This window comes from Pistacia vera, unplaced genomic scaffold (assembly GCF_008641045.1).
Source record: "Pistacia vera cultivar Batoury unplaced genomic scaffold, PisVer_v2 Contig567, whole genome shotgun sequence".
In the NCBI taxonomy this organism is placed as follows: Eukaryota; Viridiplantae; Streptophyta; class Magnoliopsida; order Sapindales; family Anacardiaceae; genus Pistacia; species Pistacia vera.
In genome coordinates, this window is record NW_022196409.1 from 678,419 (window position 1) to 698,410 (window position 19,992).

Genomic DNA, 19,992 nt, shown 5'->3' on the forward strand with positions numbered 1-19,992 from the left:
GTCTTAACTTTAGGGTTTTCAATGAATAAGAAAATTTGTAACTCGACCTGGTGAAGGCCCCGAGTCCTGGTTGAACCAACCGAGCCAAGCCAGGTTTTAAAACACTATTGAGATTAACTATATACAAAGAGGGTCTTGCATTTGTGTCACTGGAGAACTACTTGTCATATTTGTGCAATCACCTTACCCATTGAGCTTATAGAGCATTCCGTGGAAAACTACTTGTCATATTTGTGCAATCACCTTAGTCTATTGAGTTTATAGAATATTCCGTAACCCTGAAAATTAGACGGACTCTAATGTGGGTATGAATGCCTCATATACCTAAATAAAAAATAACAGTGCAGTGTATGACTATTACTCATCTTCTTCATGTCACAATTTAAGTAGATTAATGAGAGAGTCATGCCAATGTTGAATGATTTATCACTGACTTGCACTGTCGAATTGTTCAAATGTAAGTTCAAATTTTATACCAGAACCAGAAAGCATTTCAAAATTCACACTGCTTAATAACACTGCAAGGCCTCAAAAATCATATTGCGTATATGAGCAGGAGTAAAATGAAGCAGGCTTGATGGCATCTATATTTAATCCCGCTTTAGAGCTCTAAAAAAGAGGGGCCAAAAAAAAAAAAAAAGAACTCCTATGAATTTGGCTCATGATACAAAGAATATTATTATCCTGTAAACAGATAACTGACGCAAATGATATTCCCTCTAGCACGACCAAATCCCAGTCCAGGACGAGCAATTCATCTTAAACAAGCTTTGGTCTTTTTGCAGCCATCTGCCTCTCATTTCATCTCCAAGGAAGAAAAACTTAGGGCTCAAATACTAGATCAATTTTAGCCGCTGGCTACAATCTCGTGAATCATATCACTGACGTTTTCATCCTCGGATCTAACTGCTAGTTTCATTGCAATGTCCTTTGGACCATCAACTCCAAATTGCAACCGCACGAGCACCTTTACGTTGCCAATGAAAACACCGGATAATAGACACGTGTGTGACCTTGAGTTGTTTGGTACAACCTCCGTGCCCTGGAGAACACCGACAAAGAAAAAGGAAAGTAGCATGATATCAGCTTCATGGAAATCACAGCAACAGATGATAGATATGTAAAATTCATTATTAAATGGAAATGGATTCTTGCATTTTATGTGATGGCAACACGATATAAAGAAGTGAGCAAATATCTATCACCCCAATCTCTTTTATCAAAAAAAAAAAAAAACTAAGGTTTCACTTTTTTTTGGGCCGAACTCTAATAAAATGAGCTTCAAAGTGATTTCCTTAGCTAATATCCTGGCAAGTAGATATTTGTAAGAATAAACTGACCTCACAGGGCTGCATGCCGAGAAGGCTGATGACAGCACTAACAGCTTCAGTCAGGCTTTCCCTTGGGCCAAGGCCATATTCATCGACACGCTCAAAATCTGGACCAATGCTTTCCCATGCATTCCTGAAATTGGCGACGGGCACTTTCATCATGTAATCAGCTGCAACAACCTCAAGGTCCTCCAACTGGTAATCATCTTCCATACCATCATCCAATGCCTCACCAGTGCTCGGATCAACCTGGTAACATCACCTAAACAATTAATAAATGAAAGCTTCTAAAATATTTTGTTTGCTTGATAGTTTATACCTAGCAGTAGTATGACTCTTTTCGAACACTGTTTTGAAGTTGCACGTGATTTTACCTTGGAGACCATAATGGTAACACTACATTCATGGTGCTAGTACAATCTAGCATGCAAGACTGAATATGAGATTCTTCAAAGAAAGCAAAAGTCACTAATTGGTATAATACCTAGAACCAAATTTCATTTTTGACATGCAATCAATGAGCCCAAATGAAAAGGATAACACTTGTAGATAACAATGTTCTGATTAACTCTAGAGAAGCTACTCCATGAAAAAAAAAAAAGCTGTGAGAGTATAAGCAACACATCTTCAGTGATAAGGACAGAACTTTCACCTCTTTAACAATAAATCTAAGCATGTTAGAAAATTTTCCAACTGCTGGGACTCCCTCTGGCTTCTCAAATGCAACAAAAGTTTGTCCAGGTGAATCATAAGGTAGAGATCTTAAGGGTTTTGTTGCTACTTCAGAAAACTCCTCAGCTTCAGAAGCATCCACAATTACAGAGACCTGTAGTAGACAAAGAATTATATTGTGAAGACAATTCCAAGACAGAAAGAAACCACTGTTTTCTAAAGATTGGTCCTTACATTTTCCAGTAATTGTTCTGGAATTGTATTAGTGCAGTTGTACTGAAACACAACATGCCTATCAAAAATGTGCTTGACAACATTAACTGCATATTCTGTTTCTGCTTCAGTTAGCTCAACAGGGGCTGAGGACTGGTTCACATATATAAAGAACAACACATTAATACTTTCCCAATAGAAGTATATCAAAATAAACAGTAAGATAATGCATGAAGTGAAAAGGAAAATCTGGCCACAGAACCTTGAAAAGCTTTCCAAATTCAGAGAACTCGGGAATTGAAGAAAGCAGTTTCTCATAAGCATCAACAGTTGATGTAGGGCCACTTGGAGGAGCACCAAGACCAGTTGGCTTTTTACCCGGGGCTTTCTTTTCGGCAAGTGGCTGTGACTTAACTTCCTTGGGCACAGCATCAAGATCAAAAGGTTCTTCCGATGGCTCCTACATTCATGATAAACATATGAGATGTTGACATTAATGAACAGCACAAATTGCATATAGGAACTAAAGAAAACTTACATAGTTTTTCAAACTTGTCTCAAGGTTGTTAAGAGGGATGTCCAATGACCCAAAAAGGAATTCCTTCACATCTTTATCAGTTTCAACAACTGCACCATCACCCCCAAGCGTATTCAAGTAAAGTGTTGCCCTATCACGAACCTGCAAACATGGCAGAATATAGAGCCTCTTAAAGCAATTAAACACTTTTAGAAGACAGCAAAGTTGTGAGAGTTTTAAAAAAAAAAAAAAAAAAAAATTACATTTCTTTTTATATAAAAATTTTATAAACATATTAGCAGAGTATATAGAACATTACCTGCCAAAGTAATATACACACATAAGAGATAGACCAAGAAAATTAAGAACTTGATTCAAGAAACAGAAACTCACCTCGTCATCACTGTCATAGAGACAGCGTCTCAACAGAACAAAAATGCGAGGCTGCAACACAGTGTAACAGAATTCCAACTTAAGTCAGTAAAAAACAATGTCACCTAGATCTCATAGTTGAGAGAGACAACGAGAGATACCTTCAATGAATCAACCATAGCACCAAACTTAGCCAATGTGCTAACAGCAGCAGCACGAACAGTTGCATTCTCAAGATGTACACGATTATAAATGTATCGAATATATTTGCTGGCATCTGAAGTTTTGGGGCCTTCAATTCCTAGAAAATGTAGTATCTGCCAAAATGTGATTGAAATAACAGTTAGAAGACAATCGAGAATAGCTCAATGAAAATACAGAAAAATTGGAGGAAAATGCCACCTGTGTAGAAAGATAAGTAAATTCACAATCTTCAATGAACTCGCAAAGGTGAAGCAGCCCACTTTCTTTTGCTTTGGGAATATCTCTGATCAGGATCACAATTGAATCTACAATTGCCTTTTTGTACTCAAATCCACCTTCTTCCCTAAGAATGTTGCTCAAAAGTTCATCCTAAAATAACAAATGGCAGACAGAATTTAGCTCAATCTATGAATGTCAATAGATACATTACATTTATGAAAACAAACAAAATATCCAAAAAGAAAGATGAATATACCAATAACTAGATATTTGTGAAATAACACAACGTAACTAACTTACAGAGCTCTGTATTTCAGCGGGAACTTTAAGCATAATGATCTTATGGCTTCCACCACAACAATCTTAAACTCATCAGCAATATCAGACATGAAATTAGTTATCTGCTTCATCAATCGGTCCACACTTGATTCATTTCCAGTCTTCAGAAGTGTGGTAATAGCAAGTGTTGCAATACTTCTGTTCTGGTCAGATATTAATCTCTCCATATCAATGTTGCAGTTAGTGACAGCCATTGGATGTGTCATTGCCACCTGCAAAAGTTCAAGTTCATGGTCAGCATAAAATGAAAACCATTTCCCCACCAAAGGTAATAGGAGCTACAAAATTGAGAAAATCCAAAAGAAAATAATGAAGTTCCTTTCACATATATGTCAATGTAATGATTTAACTTACAAGAATTCCATATTTCTAAACTTTTCAGAAAAAAAAAAAAGAAAAGAAAAAAAAGGATCAATCCTACCTTCTTTCCTAGATTAACTTTTCATCAAAAACAAACTAAATCACCATAATTTCTAACTATCAGTAGTTGGATATATACAATCTATAATAGTACAAAGGAAATCAGTCAACCTTGTTCAAAGTGCGAACAGCAGCAAATCTCTAAACAGGCTTGGAAGAACTCAAAAAGAGCTGAAGCACAGTAATTGCTGGAGTCAGTTCTCGGCTTGTCACACCATTGAGCTCAGTGATTGCTCTGGCAGCCTCAAAAATCACCATCTCTGCCTTATGGCGCAGACAACTCTCAAGAAAATCGTAAAAAGGGCGGTCTCCTGCTTGAGTGTTAGTCGCAGACTCACGAATTACCTGCAAAGTTGTAATAATTACTTCATAATGATGATTGCAAAAAAATTAAATAGGTAAAATAAAAATAAGTACCAACTGCAAATTATATGTGATCCAACAGCAGAAATATACCTGAGTAGTGTAACGTATCAAGAGACATTGTGCCAGAGGAGACCGAACAGTTCCCCTAGTCAAACTGGTAACCAACTTGCTAACAGCAAGTCGATCATTCTGTCTTATCTGCAAGTTTGACATTCATTAACCAATTCAGTTCTGCAAACAATCTCAACACAAATTTAATGTCAACAGTATAGTAACAAAAGCTTACATGCAAGCCTAAAGGGAACAATCAAATATACTCAAAAGATTAAAACATAACATGGCATAGGCATGCATGGAATCATTGTAAAAGTAACAATAATCCTAACATCTTAGCCACTTGAATATTGTCTGAGAAACTGAAATTTGCATAAAATGATACTCAATGGACCACTAGCAGGTATTAAGTCATTTGAAGCAACTGAAAAGATTATGGATCAAAAATCTTATTTAAAAAAATTAGAAAAAAGAAACATCTCTGGTAAAAAATGAGTTTGGAGGAAAAAATCATTGGTTAAAATATATACAATGATATTGGAGACCAATATTTACATCATCAACCAAACCCAATAGTAATACATGGTCTAGTATGGACAAGCACAAAAAAAAAAAAAAAAAATCACAATTTAACATATTCATTATATTCAAGCATCAATTATTGAAGGAAACTAGATAAGATGAAATGATAGATTGGGTTTAATCTAACAATAAATTTCAAATCCTAAAGGGAGGTGGTGAGTGAAGGACACTAATGAAACTAGGAATCCAGCATACCTGATGCAGCAAAGCCAAAGCATGAAACTGTACAAGGGCTGCCCTTGATTGCACAGCTTCCTGAACCTCATTACTCCATCTTTTCACAATCTCTGGATTTGTCTGTAAAATATCAACAGTTGGATTATCATGCAAATTAGCATGATTTTCAACTAGAATATCCAAACGCGATCTTCATCTACTACAAATAATTTGACAGTACCTGGAGTAAGTGGATTCCACTGACTAAGGCTGCACTAGCAACTACTGGGTTCTTGTCAACAATTGCTTGTTTCAAATACCGTTCAATCTGGGTTAGAAGGGTTCCATCTGTTATGCGGCAAAGCACACGTATAGCATTTGCCCGATACATATCCGTCTTGCTATTCATGTCCTTCATAAGGGAGCTAGTCACAATAATAACCTTTAAAATAAATAAATAAATAAATAAATTGATCATCAGTATCCATATTTGCACAAGTGACAAGAACAAGATTATAACAAATGAAAAAGAAAATTCAACAAGGGCATATAACCTCATCAGCGGACGGAGATAGCTCCTTTATAATCAAAAACACCATTCTCCTCAAGCCTATATCTCTTGATTGAAAAAGCTTTGTCACAGAAAAGAAAACTTCTGTGGCTTCGATCTACAAATTTAGAGCAAGCAGACATCATTCAGAAGTGGATCATTGTAGTATAAAACAACAGTTTCACTACTCATCTAATGCAAAATCAAACCATCCAAGAAGGATTCATCATATCATATCATATCATATCATATCATAACGTACTAAATAGCCATGGATGGAATCATTCTTGTTGTAACCAATAATTCGAATAATATAACCATAGAATTGAAGTTACCTTATTGAATGTTTCTCCTTGGTTCAGTAAATAGAGAAGCTTTGTGATGACCTGAAAAATATAAATGTGTCAACACAAAATATGGCTATTAAACAAATGCACGCAAATGCACATGCAAATACAAATACAAAAATAAGATTGAGTGACTACAAAACCTGAGAGCATCTTCTAGGATCAAGCTGAGGGTCATTGAAAACTCTAGCTTCTTGCAGAACCGCACCCTTCTCAATTCCCAAAAATGGAGAGTACTCCGCTGGTTAATAACAGCAATTACACATATAAGCACAATTCAATTTCTTGACAACAATAAGTTAAACAATAATAATAGTTATACAGCCACCAGATCCAAATCACCAGACATTTTCCTTCAGATCAGGTAAAATTAACCGTAATTACAATTAATTAACAATCCACATTGCAATTTACAACTGCAAAACCGTTACCTAATCAGATCAATTTAAAAAAATCCAAATCAATTGAAGTGACACTGTACAATCTCAATACTGGATCCACAAATACGCCTAAAACGAGCGAATCTACACAGATCTAAAACCTACAGCTGATCTAGCACTAATAGCCAGAGATTTGTAAATCAAACAAAATTGAATTGAAGAAATGAAACGAAACGAAATTGAAAAGGCTTCAGGTACCTTCGTCGTCACGATCGTCATCTTTCTTCACGAGAGGCTGAGCCATGGCTGAATCGAGTGATTAAATCCTCTTGAGATCTGTATATAAATCTAGAAGCTCTGTCTCTCTGTTTGAGTTGGGCAACGTAGCAGTGAAATTTTAAGGAAGACGAGGCTCGCTCAGGCTCGGTGTAGTCTGTTTGCGTTAGGCAAGTGCCTTTAAGCCAGGAAGTTTAAAAGGGATTTAGAAAGACGATGGGGTGAGAATAGAGTGTGTTTGAAGAGTGTGTAGGTATTTGCTGTTGAGAGGATCTGACTAATGGGAAAGCGCCACGTCATTCATGAAGTACTTATGAAGGAGAGTGAATTACTTAACTGCCCTTTTGTTTTATTAATATAATTTTCTTTTTTCTATTGTTTCGTAAAATTTTATCTAACAATTTAAAAGAACAAAAAGAGACGTTGGAATTAGGATCTACAAGAATTCGAGCTCAACGAGGAAATATCATGGTATTTTTCCTGAATTAATATCAGCTGAATCTTTATAAGTTTTTCTTTTAGAATTGGATTAATATTAATTTCATCATGTTTATTAAAATTATAAATAGTTCATTTTGAATAATCAATGTAGTAGCATTTAGCAATTTTTAAAACCCGACCCGTGCAGTGACCTGCCTAGGCTACCGATCCTAGGTCGAGCGGTTTAACCAGTTTGATCGGTGAGTCAAACTAGTGTTTAATGATTTGAAATCCAACAAAAATACCCTTATATATTCATATAAGTCTTTATAGGTTTGAAATCTTACACAAACACCACTATTGACATCGGCAAATAGGGTATGTTTCCCGTAACAACAACACTCCCCATCACCAGGAAAACACTTCCCTCAGCCTCCTAACCAAAACCTAAATTACCCCTCCCTTATTAGCCTCCCAAATCGCCGGCAACATTGGGCTTTTCCGGCGACTTATTTTTGCGGTTTCCGGTTGATTCACTCATCAAAAATCATCTCTGTCGCCACCATTCCACTCACTGGTCATTCTTCTTCAAAAGCCCTAATATTTCAACATTCAATTGTTCATGGATTGATATCCTAATTTTTAGGGTTTTGAATGAATAGAAAAATCTGTAACTCGACCCGATGAAGGCCTTGGGTCCCGATTCAATCGGTCGAGTTAGGCCAGTTTCCTAATCACTGGCATTTAGGGTTGCAATTGAGCCGAGCCAAACCAAGTATTGATAAGCTCGAGCTCGGCTCGGCTGGAATAGTCGAAGTTGGTCAAGCTCAATAGATATATGATCGGCTCGAGCTCTACTTGAGCTTGATTCGATTACAACCAAGTCAAAATCGAGTTTGAACTTGAATCACCTAACTCAATTATTAGTTATTTTCATTTATATATGTAATATTAATATAAAATTAAAATATTATATAATATGTCCAGTTCGAGTAAGCTTACAAGTTACTCGAATCAAGTATTATTAGGCTTGAACTCGGCTCCACTCGAGTCAAGCTATAGCTCGTTTGCAAGCCTAGTAGCACTATGATATTCTAGACTATTTCTTTTTTATTAACGGAACATAAAATTTGTTTCAAATTATGCACCATATAATTTTTATATTGGATCAAGAGAAGATCAGTCTTTGGTTATTGTGTTTCTACAAAAGATTTCTGATATATAAATTGGCAGGACTCATACCAACAAATAGAATTAATATGGATTCTTGGAATCCTTTGTTAAATATCATTATGGTGATCAACACAACTACTACTTACACGCTAAATCCACTCAATAAATCTGTCACCATTGAGGGACACATTTGAATTGAGATGTGTTCTTGTTCGTGCATTCAAAACCCTTCTGCTTTGGAGTTTTTTTTTTTTTTTTATTGGTTTTGAGAAGCTTTTAATTAGACTGGTTTTGAGGTGTTCTAAAACCATTACTTGCCAGATTTTTTATGCACTGGTTTTGACTGGCTCAAAAACCCTCAAGAACCAGTGTAGTGTATTTTTGAGGGGTTTAGAAAACACCCCAAATCGGGGTGTTTTAGTTAGTTTTAAAATTTTATTCTACAAATACCCTATCCGATGAAATGATAGATTGGGTTTAATCTAACAATAAATTTCAAATCCTAAAGGGAGGTGGTGAGTGAAGGACACTAATGAAACTAGGAATCCAGCATACCTGATGCAGCAAAGCCAAAGCATGAAACTGTACAAGGGCTGCCCTTGATTGCACAGCTTCCTGAACCTCATTACTCCATCTTTTCACAATCTCTGGATTTGTCTGTAAAATATCAACAGTTGGATTATCATGCAAATTAGCATGATTTTCAACTAGAATATCCAAACGCGATCTTCATCTACTACAAATAATTTGACAGTACCTGGAGTAAGTGGATTCCACTGACTAAGGCTGCACTAGCAACTACTGGGTTCTTGTCAACAATTGCTTGTTTCAAATACCGTTCAATCTGGGTTAGAAGGGTTCCATCTGTTATGCGGCAAAGCACACGTATAGCATTTGCCCGATACATATCCGTCTTGCTATTCATGTCCTTCATAAGGGAGCTAGTCACAATAATAACCTTTAAAATAAATAAATAAATAAATAAATTGATCATCAGTATCCATATTTGCACAAGTGAAAAGAACAAGATTATAACAAATGAAAAAGAAAATTCAACAAGGGCATATAACCTCATCAGCGGACGGAGATATAACAAATGAAAAAGAAAATTCAACAAGGGCATATAACCTCATCAGCGGACGGAGATAGCTCCTTTATCATCAAATAGACCATTCTCCTTAGGCCTATATCTCTGGATTGGAAAAGCTTTGTCACAGAAAAGAAAACTTCTGTGGCTTCGATCTACAAATTTAGAGCAAGCAGACATCATTCAGAAGTGGATCATTGTAGTATAAAACAACAGTTTCACTACTCATCTAATGCAAAATCAAACCATCCAAGAAGGATTCATCATATCATATCATAAAGTACTAAATAGCCATAGATCGAGTCATTCTTGTTGTAACCAATAATTCAAATAATATAACCATAGACTTGAAGTTACCTTATTGAATGTTTCTCCTTGGTTCAGTAAATAGAGAAGCTTTGTGATGACCTGAAAAATATAAATGCGTCAACACAAAATATGGCTATTAAACGAATGCACGCAAATGCAAATGCAAATACAAAAATAAGATTTGAGTGACTACAAAACCTGAGAGCATCTTCTAGGATCAAGCTGAGGGTCATTGAAAACTCTAGCTTCTTGCAGAACCGCACCCTTCTCAATTCCCAAAAATGGAGAGTACTCCGCTGGTTAATAACAGCAATTACACATATAAGCACGATTCAATTTCTTGACAACAATAAGTTAAACAATAATAATAGTTATACAGCCACCAGATCCAAATCACCAGACATTTTCCTTCAGATCAGGTAAAATTAACCATAATTACAATTAATTAACAATCCACATTGCAATTTACAACTACAAAACCGTTACCTAATCAGATCAATTTAAAAAAATCCAAATCAATTGAAGTGACACTGTACAATCTCAATACTGGATCCACAAATACACCTAAAACGAGCGAATCTACACAGATCTAAAACCTACAGCTGATCTAGCACTAATAGCCTGAGATTTGTAAATCAAACAAAATTGAATTGAAGAAACGAAACGAAACAAAATTGAAAAGGCGTCAGGTACCTTCGTCGTCACGATCGTCATCTTTCTTCACGAGAGGCTGAGCCATGGCTGAATCGAGTGATTAAATCCTCTTGAGATCCGTATATAAATCTAGAACCTCTGTCTCTCTGTTTGAGTTGGGCAACGTAGCAGTGAAATTTTAAGGAAGACGAGGCTCGCTCAGGCTCGGTGTAGTCTGTTTGTGTTAGGCAAGTGCCTTTAAGCCAGGAAGTTTAAAGGGGATTTAGAAAGACGATGGGGTGAGAATAGAGTGTGTTTGAAGAGTGTGTAGGTATTTGCTGTTGAGAGGATCTGACTAATGGGAAAGCGCCACGTCATTAATGAAGTGCCTATAAAGGAGAGTGAATTACTTAACTGCCCTTTTGTTTTATTGATATGATTTTCTTTTTTCTATTGTTTCGTAAAATTTTATCTAACAATTTAAAAGAACAAAAAGAGACGCTGGAATTAGGATCTACAAGAATTCGAGCTCAACGAGGAAATATCATGGTATTTTTCCTGAATTAATATCAGGGGAATCTTTATAAGTTTTTCTTTTAGAATTGGATTAATATTAATTTCATCATGTTTATTAAAATTATAAATGGTTCAATTTGAATAATCAATGTAGTAGCATTTAACAATGTTCTAAAACTCGACCTGTGCAGTAACCTGCATAGGTTATCGGGCCGAGCAATTTAACCGGTGAGTCAAACCGATGTCTAAAGGTTTGAAATCCAACAAAAATACCCTTACATATTCATATAAGTCCTTCTATGTTTGAATGTTACATAAGCACCATTGTCGGCATCGATAAATAGGGTCTGTTTCCGGCAACAACAACACTCTCCGTCACCACGAAAACACTTCCTTCAGCCTCCTAATCAAAACCCATCTCACTCCTCCCCTATTAGCCTCCCCAATTGCCGGCAACATTGGGCTTTTTTCGGCGACTTATTTTTGTAATTTTCGGTAGATTTGCTCATTGGAAATCACCTTCGTCACCACCATTCCACTCATTGGTCATTCCTCTTCAAAAACTCTAACATTTTAGCATTCAATTGTTCATGGATTGATGTCCTAATTTTTAGAATTTTGAATGAATAGAAAAATCTATTACTTGATCTGGTGAAGGCCTTGGGTCTTGATTCAATCGGTTGGGTCAGGCAAATTTCCTAATTACTGGCATTTAGTAGTACAATCGAGTTGAGCCAAACCAAGTATTGAAAAGCTCGAGCTCGACTCAGTTGGAATAGTCGAAGCTGGTCAAGCTCAATAGATATATGATCCGCTTGAACTCTACTTGAGCTTGATTCGATTACAACCAAGTCAAAATCTGAGTTCGAACTTGAATCACCTAACTCAATTATTAGTTATTTTCATTTATACATGTAATATTAATATAAAATTAAAATATTATGTAACATGCAAGGGAAAAGAAATAGGCTAAAACAATGAATTAATCTGTCAGTAAATCAGTCGTAGTAACTATCTAGGTCTAGCAATATACAAAAAAAATCTACATAAAAGAATGAATTCAAATCCCCATTTCAAAATTAGTACTCATCATTCACAACACAGCAATCAAGTTTTACGTACACTTTGCGCCTTCACCAAACTTCCCTTTTAAATCTGCATTTTTGGGCCATTTCCATGGAGGTCAGACCTACACAATTACAGTCAATTTCACCTAATCGTACGTTTCATAGTAACAGTTTTTTTTCTTTTTTTCTTTTTCAATATCCCATTCTAGTCTTTACTTGAGGACTCCGGCCCCGGCTTCCAGGTCCATATTCGCTGCTTGAGGAGGAAGGGTCGAGTCCGTACTCGCTTGTTGCTCCATAGTCGCTGCTATTATTGAATTGACCACTCTGATCCGTTGCGGCGACCTTCTTCAACCTCTTCAAGTCGTCAGTGTACGTGTTGTCATAGTCAGAAGATCTAGAACTGATGCTGCCAACACCCGAAGAGCCCAGAAATGAAGCTTGCGGTTTTATACCATTGTGCAAGTCTTCCAAAGCAACGTCACCTTCTAGGGCACGCACAATCTGTTCATCATCATACATGTTGTTATAGCATGACAACTATTGTTTAATCTCACTTTATTTTGAATTGATAATATTTGGTGTTATGTTACCTGGCTCATTTTGGGTCTTCTCCTCGCAGAATGTCTAATGGAAGCAGCGGCAGATGCAACCATGCGTGCCATCTCATGGACGGGATAGTTCCTCTCCAGATAAGGATCTGCTAACTCATTAAAGTTTCCATCTTCAAGAGAACGCATACATAAAGGTCGAGCCTGTTCACATATATAACCAAAGCACAGTTGAACATATTTTTCTTATATTTGTTTAGATTAAAGAACAAAATTATCAGAAATAAGCAAAGTTTTTGTTTGTAAAAAGGGAGGGTTCGCACCCAGTCTACTAAGCTGTCTTCCATAGCCCCAGATGGATCAACAGGGCGTCGTCCAGTTATTAGTTCCAAAAGCATAACGCCAAAGGAGAAAACATCAGATTTGTCAGTGAGCTTGCCACTTGAAGCATACTCAGGCGCCAAATACCTGCAATTTATTTGGCCTATTGTTAGCTAGGAAGATTGTAAAATTCATTTCTTCTTATAATTTTCCTTCATGTAGAATTTACAAGAGGCATTTAGCTTGTTACCCAAATGTTCCCATGACACGAGTGGACACATGAGTGTGGTTGTCTGTAGTCAACTTAGCCAAGCCAAAATCAGCGACCTGGTCCAGTATTAACCATAATTGAAATTTACATTAACATCATATAGTCATTGGTAGGTTGAAACAAGCTAAACAAATAAACTATTAACGGTTATATTTATACCTTAGCTTCACCAGTGCAATCAAGCAAAATGTTTGAACTCTTGATGTCTCGGTGGATAATGCGAGGGTGGCCTGCGTGCATGAACCAAACATTTTAATTACTGATCTGTGTGTATTTGTGGCTGCAATAGAGGAGAGAACAAAGCTTAATTGTACAGAATACTTACAATCTTCATGCAAATATGCAAGCCCTTTAGCTGATCCCAACGCAATTTTAAGCCTGGTAGGCCAATCCATAGTTGGGCTTCCCTTTCCTATCAAAATCAACGATGATATTGGTAAATGTTAATATTAACGGCACTAATGTGGGAAAGGTAATTAAGGATTACCGTGAAGGTGGAACTCAAGGGTGTTATTGGGAAGAAATTCATAAACGAGCATCCTTTGACCACTTGCAATGCAATATCCCACAAGAGAAACAAGGTGGCGATGATGAACACGGCTAATGATCTCAACCTCAGCCTTAAATTCACGTTCACCTTGTCCACTACCGGATTTCAGGCTCTTCACGGCCACTTCTTTGCCATTGGGCAATGTCCCCTTGTACACATATCCAAACCCACCTTGACCTAATAGGTTAGCCTGAGAGAACCCGTCGGTTGCAGCTGCTAACTCTTCATAAGTGAAGCTGCTTTGATTTGACCCTAGAGACATGGCTGGAGGTGGGGGTGGGGGCGGCGCTAGAGGTCCATGTGACCCTGAGTAGCTAGAGTTACTTATGTCAGTGCTTGTCGGTCCACCGTGAGGTGGCGTTGGATGGCCTCCAAAAGGAGGTGGAGGTGGAGGTAGAATTTTATTGTGCGGCAAACTGTTACGATGTTGATTGTGAGGACTGTTGTAATATTGATCAGTTCCTCCACCTGCACATTAACCACGAGCAATAATTTTGTAGCTTCTTAGTTTTTCAGTTTTGTGAGAATTGAAATAAAGATCCATGCAGAACAGTTTGTATATATGTACCATGAACTTGCGAATTCTGCCAATGGGCATGCTGTCGATAGGGCGAGGGCGAAGTAGCATTAGAATAATAGTCACTACCTGCATATAAACATCAGCAATTTAGAACTCGCTTCCATTAATTATTAGAAATTACAATTCAATTACTCCGCATGTGTGTGCACGCTTGAATTAGGTACCTTTGCCGTTATGGTGATTCTTCTTTCTCCTGCATGCAATGAACAAAAGTAATGCGATAACGAGCAACAAACCAGCTCCAGCCGCAATCGCCCCCACAAGAGGAATGGACACGTTGGAGCCACTGCTACTGGAACTGGTGGATGATGAGGATGGTGTATTTGATGATGTCTGACTTGGAGGCACCAGCCTTCCTGACGAATTACTGGACGGCGGTGACTTGGACGATGATGGAGGTGGTGGTGGTGAGCGCCATTGGTTGTTGCTGCCACTGCTAGTATTGTTATTCTTTGTGCTGTTATTGTTGTTGTTGTTATTGGTAGGTGGTGAGGAGTTGCTGTTGGAATTTGTAGGTGGTGATGGAGGTGGGTTATTACTTGGTGGAGAGTTTGAATTTGAATTATTCGGTGGGGGCGAGGATTGTGAAGAGGACGGCGGCGGAGAGGATGGAGGTGGCGAAGATGATTTTGGCGGTGATGGAGGTGGTGATGATGATGATACTGGTGGCGGTGGCGGCGAGGATGATGAAGATGATGGAGGTGGAGGTGGAGATGATGATGATGATGAAGAAGGTGGTGGTGGAGATGATGATGATGATGAAGAAGGTGGTGGTGGCGACGATGGAGGTGGAGATGATGATGAAGATGGAGGTGGAGAAGAAGGTGGTGGTGGGGACGACTTCGAAGGAGGTGGCGACGATAGAGGTGGTGATGATGGAGGTGGTGATGATGATGATGACGGAGGTGGAGATGACGGAGGTGGTGACCCAGAATTTGGTGGCGGTGATTGTGATGAAGATGGAGGAGTCTGCGAACCGCCGTTAGCACTCATGATTATAAGATAATTACTCTCCAAAGACGCCGGAGAAACCCCACACCGCTCCGCCAAATGATGTCCCTAATTAAAACACAACCAACATTAACATTAACATAAACAAAAACAACTTGAAACAAACCCACAGAGAATACAATTAATCAGTTACATACCAGAGAGAGAGAGCGAGAGATNGGAGGTGGAGATGATGATGATGATGAAGAAGGTGGTGGTGGCGACGATGGAGGTGGAGATGATGATGAAGATGGAGGTGGAGAAGAAGGTGGTGGTGGGGACGACTTCGAAGGAGGTGGCGACGATAGAGGTGGTGATGATGGAGGTGGTGATGATGATGATGACGGAGGTGGAGATGACGGAGGTGGTGACCCAGAATTTGGTGGCGGTGATTGTGATGAAGATGGAGGAGTCTGCGAACCGCCGTTAGCACTCATGATTATAAGATAATTACTCCCCAAAGACGCCGGAGAAACCCCACACCGCTCCGCCAAATGATGTCCCTAATTAAAACACAACCAACATTAACATTAACATAAACAAAAACAACTTGAAACAAACCCACAGAGAATACAATTAATCAGTTACATACCAGAGAGAGAGAGCGAGAGATGGTAGCAAGAACTGTCAAAACGGGAAGAAACAAAAAAGAAAGTAGTTTAAGAATTTACAACGTGAGAGCCTGTGTGCTTTGCCAGAATCAGTAATAACCTCCTACAAAGTAGGGGAAATTCCTCTGGCTCAGCTCACACCATTTATGTGTGTAACGACGATGTTTTTCAAAATTAATTTAAGTTTTTGACCAAAAACTACAAAATTATGGTTTGATGTACCAAACTTATCATCAGATTTTGCCTTAACCTTGTGTTTACTAAAACCTTCCATTTTGTTGGTTGGTTTTGATTGATCTGGTTGTTTAATTTGCCTATTAATGGCGCCAATAAAGAAAAAAAAAAAGACATTTCTTGACGTAGTGCTTCAAAATAGCCGAATAAATGTCGATTCTCTCCTGCTAGGACGGTTTCTCTTATTGGGTAAGACTAATAGCCCAATCAAAATAGGAATAATGGCATTTGACTTTCACGTAAAGAATAGACACCAACAGCTGTCACGGGAACATTGCCCAAAATATAATTAAAACTAATTTGAGTCGAAGCCAAATTACAGGTCACTACAGCTTTCCCACGAGTGAGCAGAAAAGTTTTAACTAGAAAAGTCCGACCACCTTTGTAAACCTCTTCGAAAAAACCTCTCTACGACACTCGAGACCGTCGTTTTAAACCACACTCGCAACTCCCTCCCTCCATCCATCCCGCCCTCCCTCGCGCTCTTCGCAGATCCATTGATCCCTGTTGAAACGATGCCGTCCCGTAGAAGAACTCTCCTGAAGGTCATCATCCTCGGTGACAGCGGGTCAGTTGATTTGTTAATTCGTGAATTCGTCTTGTTTAATTGCTTGTTTTGTACGAGTTTATCTGCAGTTTAGTTTAGGTTTGGTTTCGTTCTTCTTTTTATTTCAGTTTTAGGGTTTCCGTACAGATTAGACGGATCTTCGAGATCTTAGATTTCCGGGGTATGATCCGATTATTTTTTTTGGTTTTTAATCATAATTCGGACTGAATTGTGATTTAGGTTAGTTTATCTATAATTAATCAACACTTTAGAGCTTTAATTATGAAGGTTCTTTTGTTTAGTGCTGTATTAACGCGATTGATTGACGTAATTTGTTTTAATTTGTATCTTACAGGGTTGGCAAGACCTCGTTGATGAACCAGTATCCTTTTTTTAGCTCATATTTTTGAATTAATTGATTGATTGAGTGGTATTTTTCTTTTTTTTATTTTAAATGAATGAGATTATTGTTAATGTGAGGACAATTCTTTCATTGATTTCCGTGGTGGTGTTTGACTTGACTTTTTGTTTTAAGATATGTAAATAAGAAGTTTAGCAATCAATACAAGGCTACTATTGGAGCTGATTTTCTGACAAAGGAAGTTCAGTTTGAAGATAGGCTTTTCACATTACAGGTTGGTGATGTCCTGAGTTTTTTTGTTCGGGTCGGATGGGTACTGAGCTACTTGTCCTAATTATTTTTATGTTGCTGGAGTCTAGGTGTTTCAATGTTTGTTTTCGTTAATTTCGGTTGGATTGCTTTGATTCACTCTTGGTTTGATGTGCTTTCATTGTAAGTGTAGAGGTGGAATGTGGACAGTAGCCTAGATGGATGTAGGATCAAATCTTTCTAAATAAAAAGACAAAATAAGGTAAAATGAAATAAAAAAAGAAAAAAATCTGTTTGGATGTATCTCTGGTTTGCAGTTGTACGATTAATGGTGGGCTAGTTTTCTGTCTTGCTTCATGCAAAAAATTTCAAGCTGTTAGTGCTTAACATTCATGGATTGGAGTTGGAATGAACTAGCAGCTGTTAGATCACTGTTCTTTGGGGCAATCTTAAAGAGCAGACCCTCTTTCTTTCATGTATACAATACATAAAATTCTATTGACAAGTATTTGGGATTTTTTTAAAAGATCTCTTAGGATTATGATTGGTTAAAAGCTTGTGGAGTCTTTCACGTTCACTTGGTGTTTTTTGGTAGAAAGAACCTGAATGTTTAATTTGATGAAAATGTGATTAATTTTTTTCTGGTTAAGTGTGCGTACCATCTAAACTTGTTTAGCTAACACTGATTGTTACAATTAGGTTGTAAAGTTTTGATTTCTTTTTAAGTTTTGAGTTTTTCTTTGCCAAAAGGATTAGTGACAGTGTTCTTTTTCCTCAGATCTGGGATACTGCTGGTCAGGAAAGATTCCAAAGCCTAGGTGTTGCTTTCTATCGTGGTGCTGATTGCTGTGTACTTGTTTATGATGTAAATTCAATGAAATCGTTTGACAACCTGAATAACTGGAGAGAAGAATTCCTTATTCAGGTATTTCTTCTGTGCTTTTGTAATTTTTTATGAAAAGTGACCAAATACTACTAAATTTATTTAAGTAATAGAGAATTTGCGTTTTTGATAATTAATTTGAGAAACCTCTTGCAGGCAAGTCCTTCAGATCCAGAGAATTTCCCATTTGTTGTTCTAGGAAATAAGATTGATGTGGATGGTGGAAACAGTAGAGTGGTATGTATTTTCCATTATCAATTATCATATACTCTCTCTCTCATGCACACTTGTGCACCTACAAATACTTATCATACTAAGCTGGATTATCAAGTTTTAAGTCAACATGCTACATTTCGTGAATTTTCCAGGTCTCAGAGAAGAAGGCTCGAGCTTGGTGTGCCTCCAAAGGAAATATCCCATATTTTGAAACCTCTGCTAAGGAAGGACTTAATGTGGAAGAAGCTTTCCAGTGCATAGCTAAGAATGCCCTGAAGAGTGGGGAGGAGGAAGAAATGTAAGTTAAAAAGATGAACCATTTCTATCTACATAAAAGCTCTGATTTTTTTTTTTATCTGTTTCTTATATGTGATGGAGTATAACATTAATTATTCTAACACACACCACACACCCATTCATTTGGATTCTTCCTGTTTTAGTTATGTTTAGCAGTAGAAAAGAAGTAAAATATTCTTACCATTTATTTTTTAACTCAGTTATTTTCAATTCTCCATGTTTGATTTTATTTTCTTGTATATTTTGATCTATTTCATTTATCAAGTGAGAATGTTGATTGCACTAGTTTTGAGGATAATATAATTATAATGCCATATTGATGACTTGCAGCCTAAATTTGTTTTAACTTGTGTTTCCATTCTTTTGCAAAATGATACTAATGTCCCTGTTTTTGGCTCCTGTGCTTGTCAAATACCTTTTTGTTTGAAGATACTTGCCGGACACCATTGACGTTGGAAGCACCAGCCAGCAGAGGTCTACCGGATGCGATTGCTAGAAGTATTGCCCCATTTTTTGCCAAAGCAGCAATAATAATATATTTTAGCAGTATTACAGATCATTTCCTCTTGTTTAACCTACTTATGGGTCTGTCTGTTTAATTCTACACTGTACATTAGTCTTTTGTGTGAAACGAATTGGTCCATTCGTGTTTGTCGGATTTAGTTGTTTAATGCCTTCTTGGAGGTACTGCTTTCAAAGCGTTATATTCTTGTTCTCGTTGGGCTGGATGTTATTACCTTTGTTTATTATTCATGATTTTATGTGAATGATTTTAGTTATTTGTTTCAGTATCAAGATGTTGAATTATTATGCCTGAATGAAAGTTAATTTGAGAATTATTCTTTACTGCAACAATACGTTGAACACAACACGTATTTTCTAGGGGAGGTGAAATAGTTTAGATGTTGAAAAGGATGATCAGGGAGGTAAGAGACATGAAGTATGGATTTCTATCTCTTTTGAAAAGGCAGGCTCATTACAATTTAGTGTTAAAGATCTGGACGGACGGTTAGAACCTGCATGTAGCAATGTTTTAAAATCCAATCTGGGTGAAATCGGACAAAGTGGTCGAGTCTCGAGTTGACTGGTTTAAGCGGTTTGAGGGGTTAAATTGGCGTCCAAAACTTT

The 19,992-nt window shown here is 37.4% G+C and overlaps 4 protein-coding genes across 4 annotated transcripts; 1 reads left to right on the forward strand and 3 right to left on the reverse strand.

The window, feature by feature from the left end:
* Positions 1–491: 491 nt before the first annotated feature.
* On the reverse strand, positions 492–7,059 carry LOC116108612 (coatomer subunit gamma). Its single transcript, XM_031394854.1, is given in 18 exon segments — positions 492–1,042; positions 1,341–1,580; positions 1,984–2,157; positions 2,238–2,369; positions 2,479–2,676; positions 2,755–2,895; positions 3,127–3,177; positions 3,267–3,422; positions 3,508–3,678; positions 3,825–4,079; positions 4,399–4,632; positions 4,744–4,851; positions 5,485–5,586; positions 5,687–5,887; positions 6,000–6,113; positions 6,331–6,381; positions 6,486–6,583; positions 6,981–7,059. Coding segments are annotated over 18 exon segments (2,667 nt in total). The 5' UTR covers positions 7,027–7,059; the 3' UTR covers positions 492–847.
* A 5,331-nt stretch (positions 7,060–12,390) lies between these two features.
* On the reverse strand, positions 12,391–15,469 carry LOC116108662 (proline-rich receptor-like protein kinase PERK5). The gene is made up of 9 exons (XM_031394906.1): positions 14,641–15,469; positions 14,465–14,542; positions 13,834–14,364; positions 13,672–13,758; positions 13,506–13,576; positions 13,326–13,402; positions 13,078–13,222; positions 12,797–12,958; positions 12,391–12,707 (listed from the first exon to the last, which is right to left on the reverse strand). The coding sequence occupies exons 1-9, from the start codon at positions 15,467–15,469 to the stop codon at positions 12,396–12,398; spliced, it is 2,292 nt and encodes a 763-aa protein (XP_031250766.1). The 3' UTR covers positions 12,391–12,395.
* Positions 15,470–15,482: 13 nt separating this feature from the next.
* On the reverse strand, positions 15,483–16,351 carry LOC116108663 (classical arabinogalactan protein 9-like). The gene is made up of 4 exons (XM_031394907.1): positions 16,300–16,351; positions 16,059–16,090; positions 15,621–15,969; positions 15,483–15,535 (listed from the first exon to the last, which is right to left on the reverse strand). Exons 1-4 carry the CDS (start codon positions 16,349–16,351, stop codon positions 15,483–15,485), a joined length of 486 nt encoding a protein of 161 aa, XP_031250767.1.
* A 263-nt stretch (positions 16,352–16,614) lies between these two features.
* Positions 16,615–19,645, forward strand: LOC116108611 (ras-related protein Rab7). The gene is made up of 7 exons (XM_031394853.1): positions 16,615–16,879; positions 17,214–17,240; positions 17,394–17,493; positions 18,247–18,393; positions 18,508–18,588; positions 18,720–18,865; positions 19,294–19,645. The coding sequence occupies exons 1-7, from the start codon at positions 16,827–16,829 to the stop codon at positions 19,358–19,360; spliced, it is 621 nt and encodes a 206-aa protein (XP_031250713.1). The 5' UTR covers positions 16,615–16,826; the 3' UTR covers positions 19,361–19,645.
* Positions 19,646–19,992: the final 347 nt, after the last annotated feature.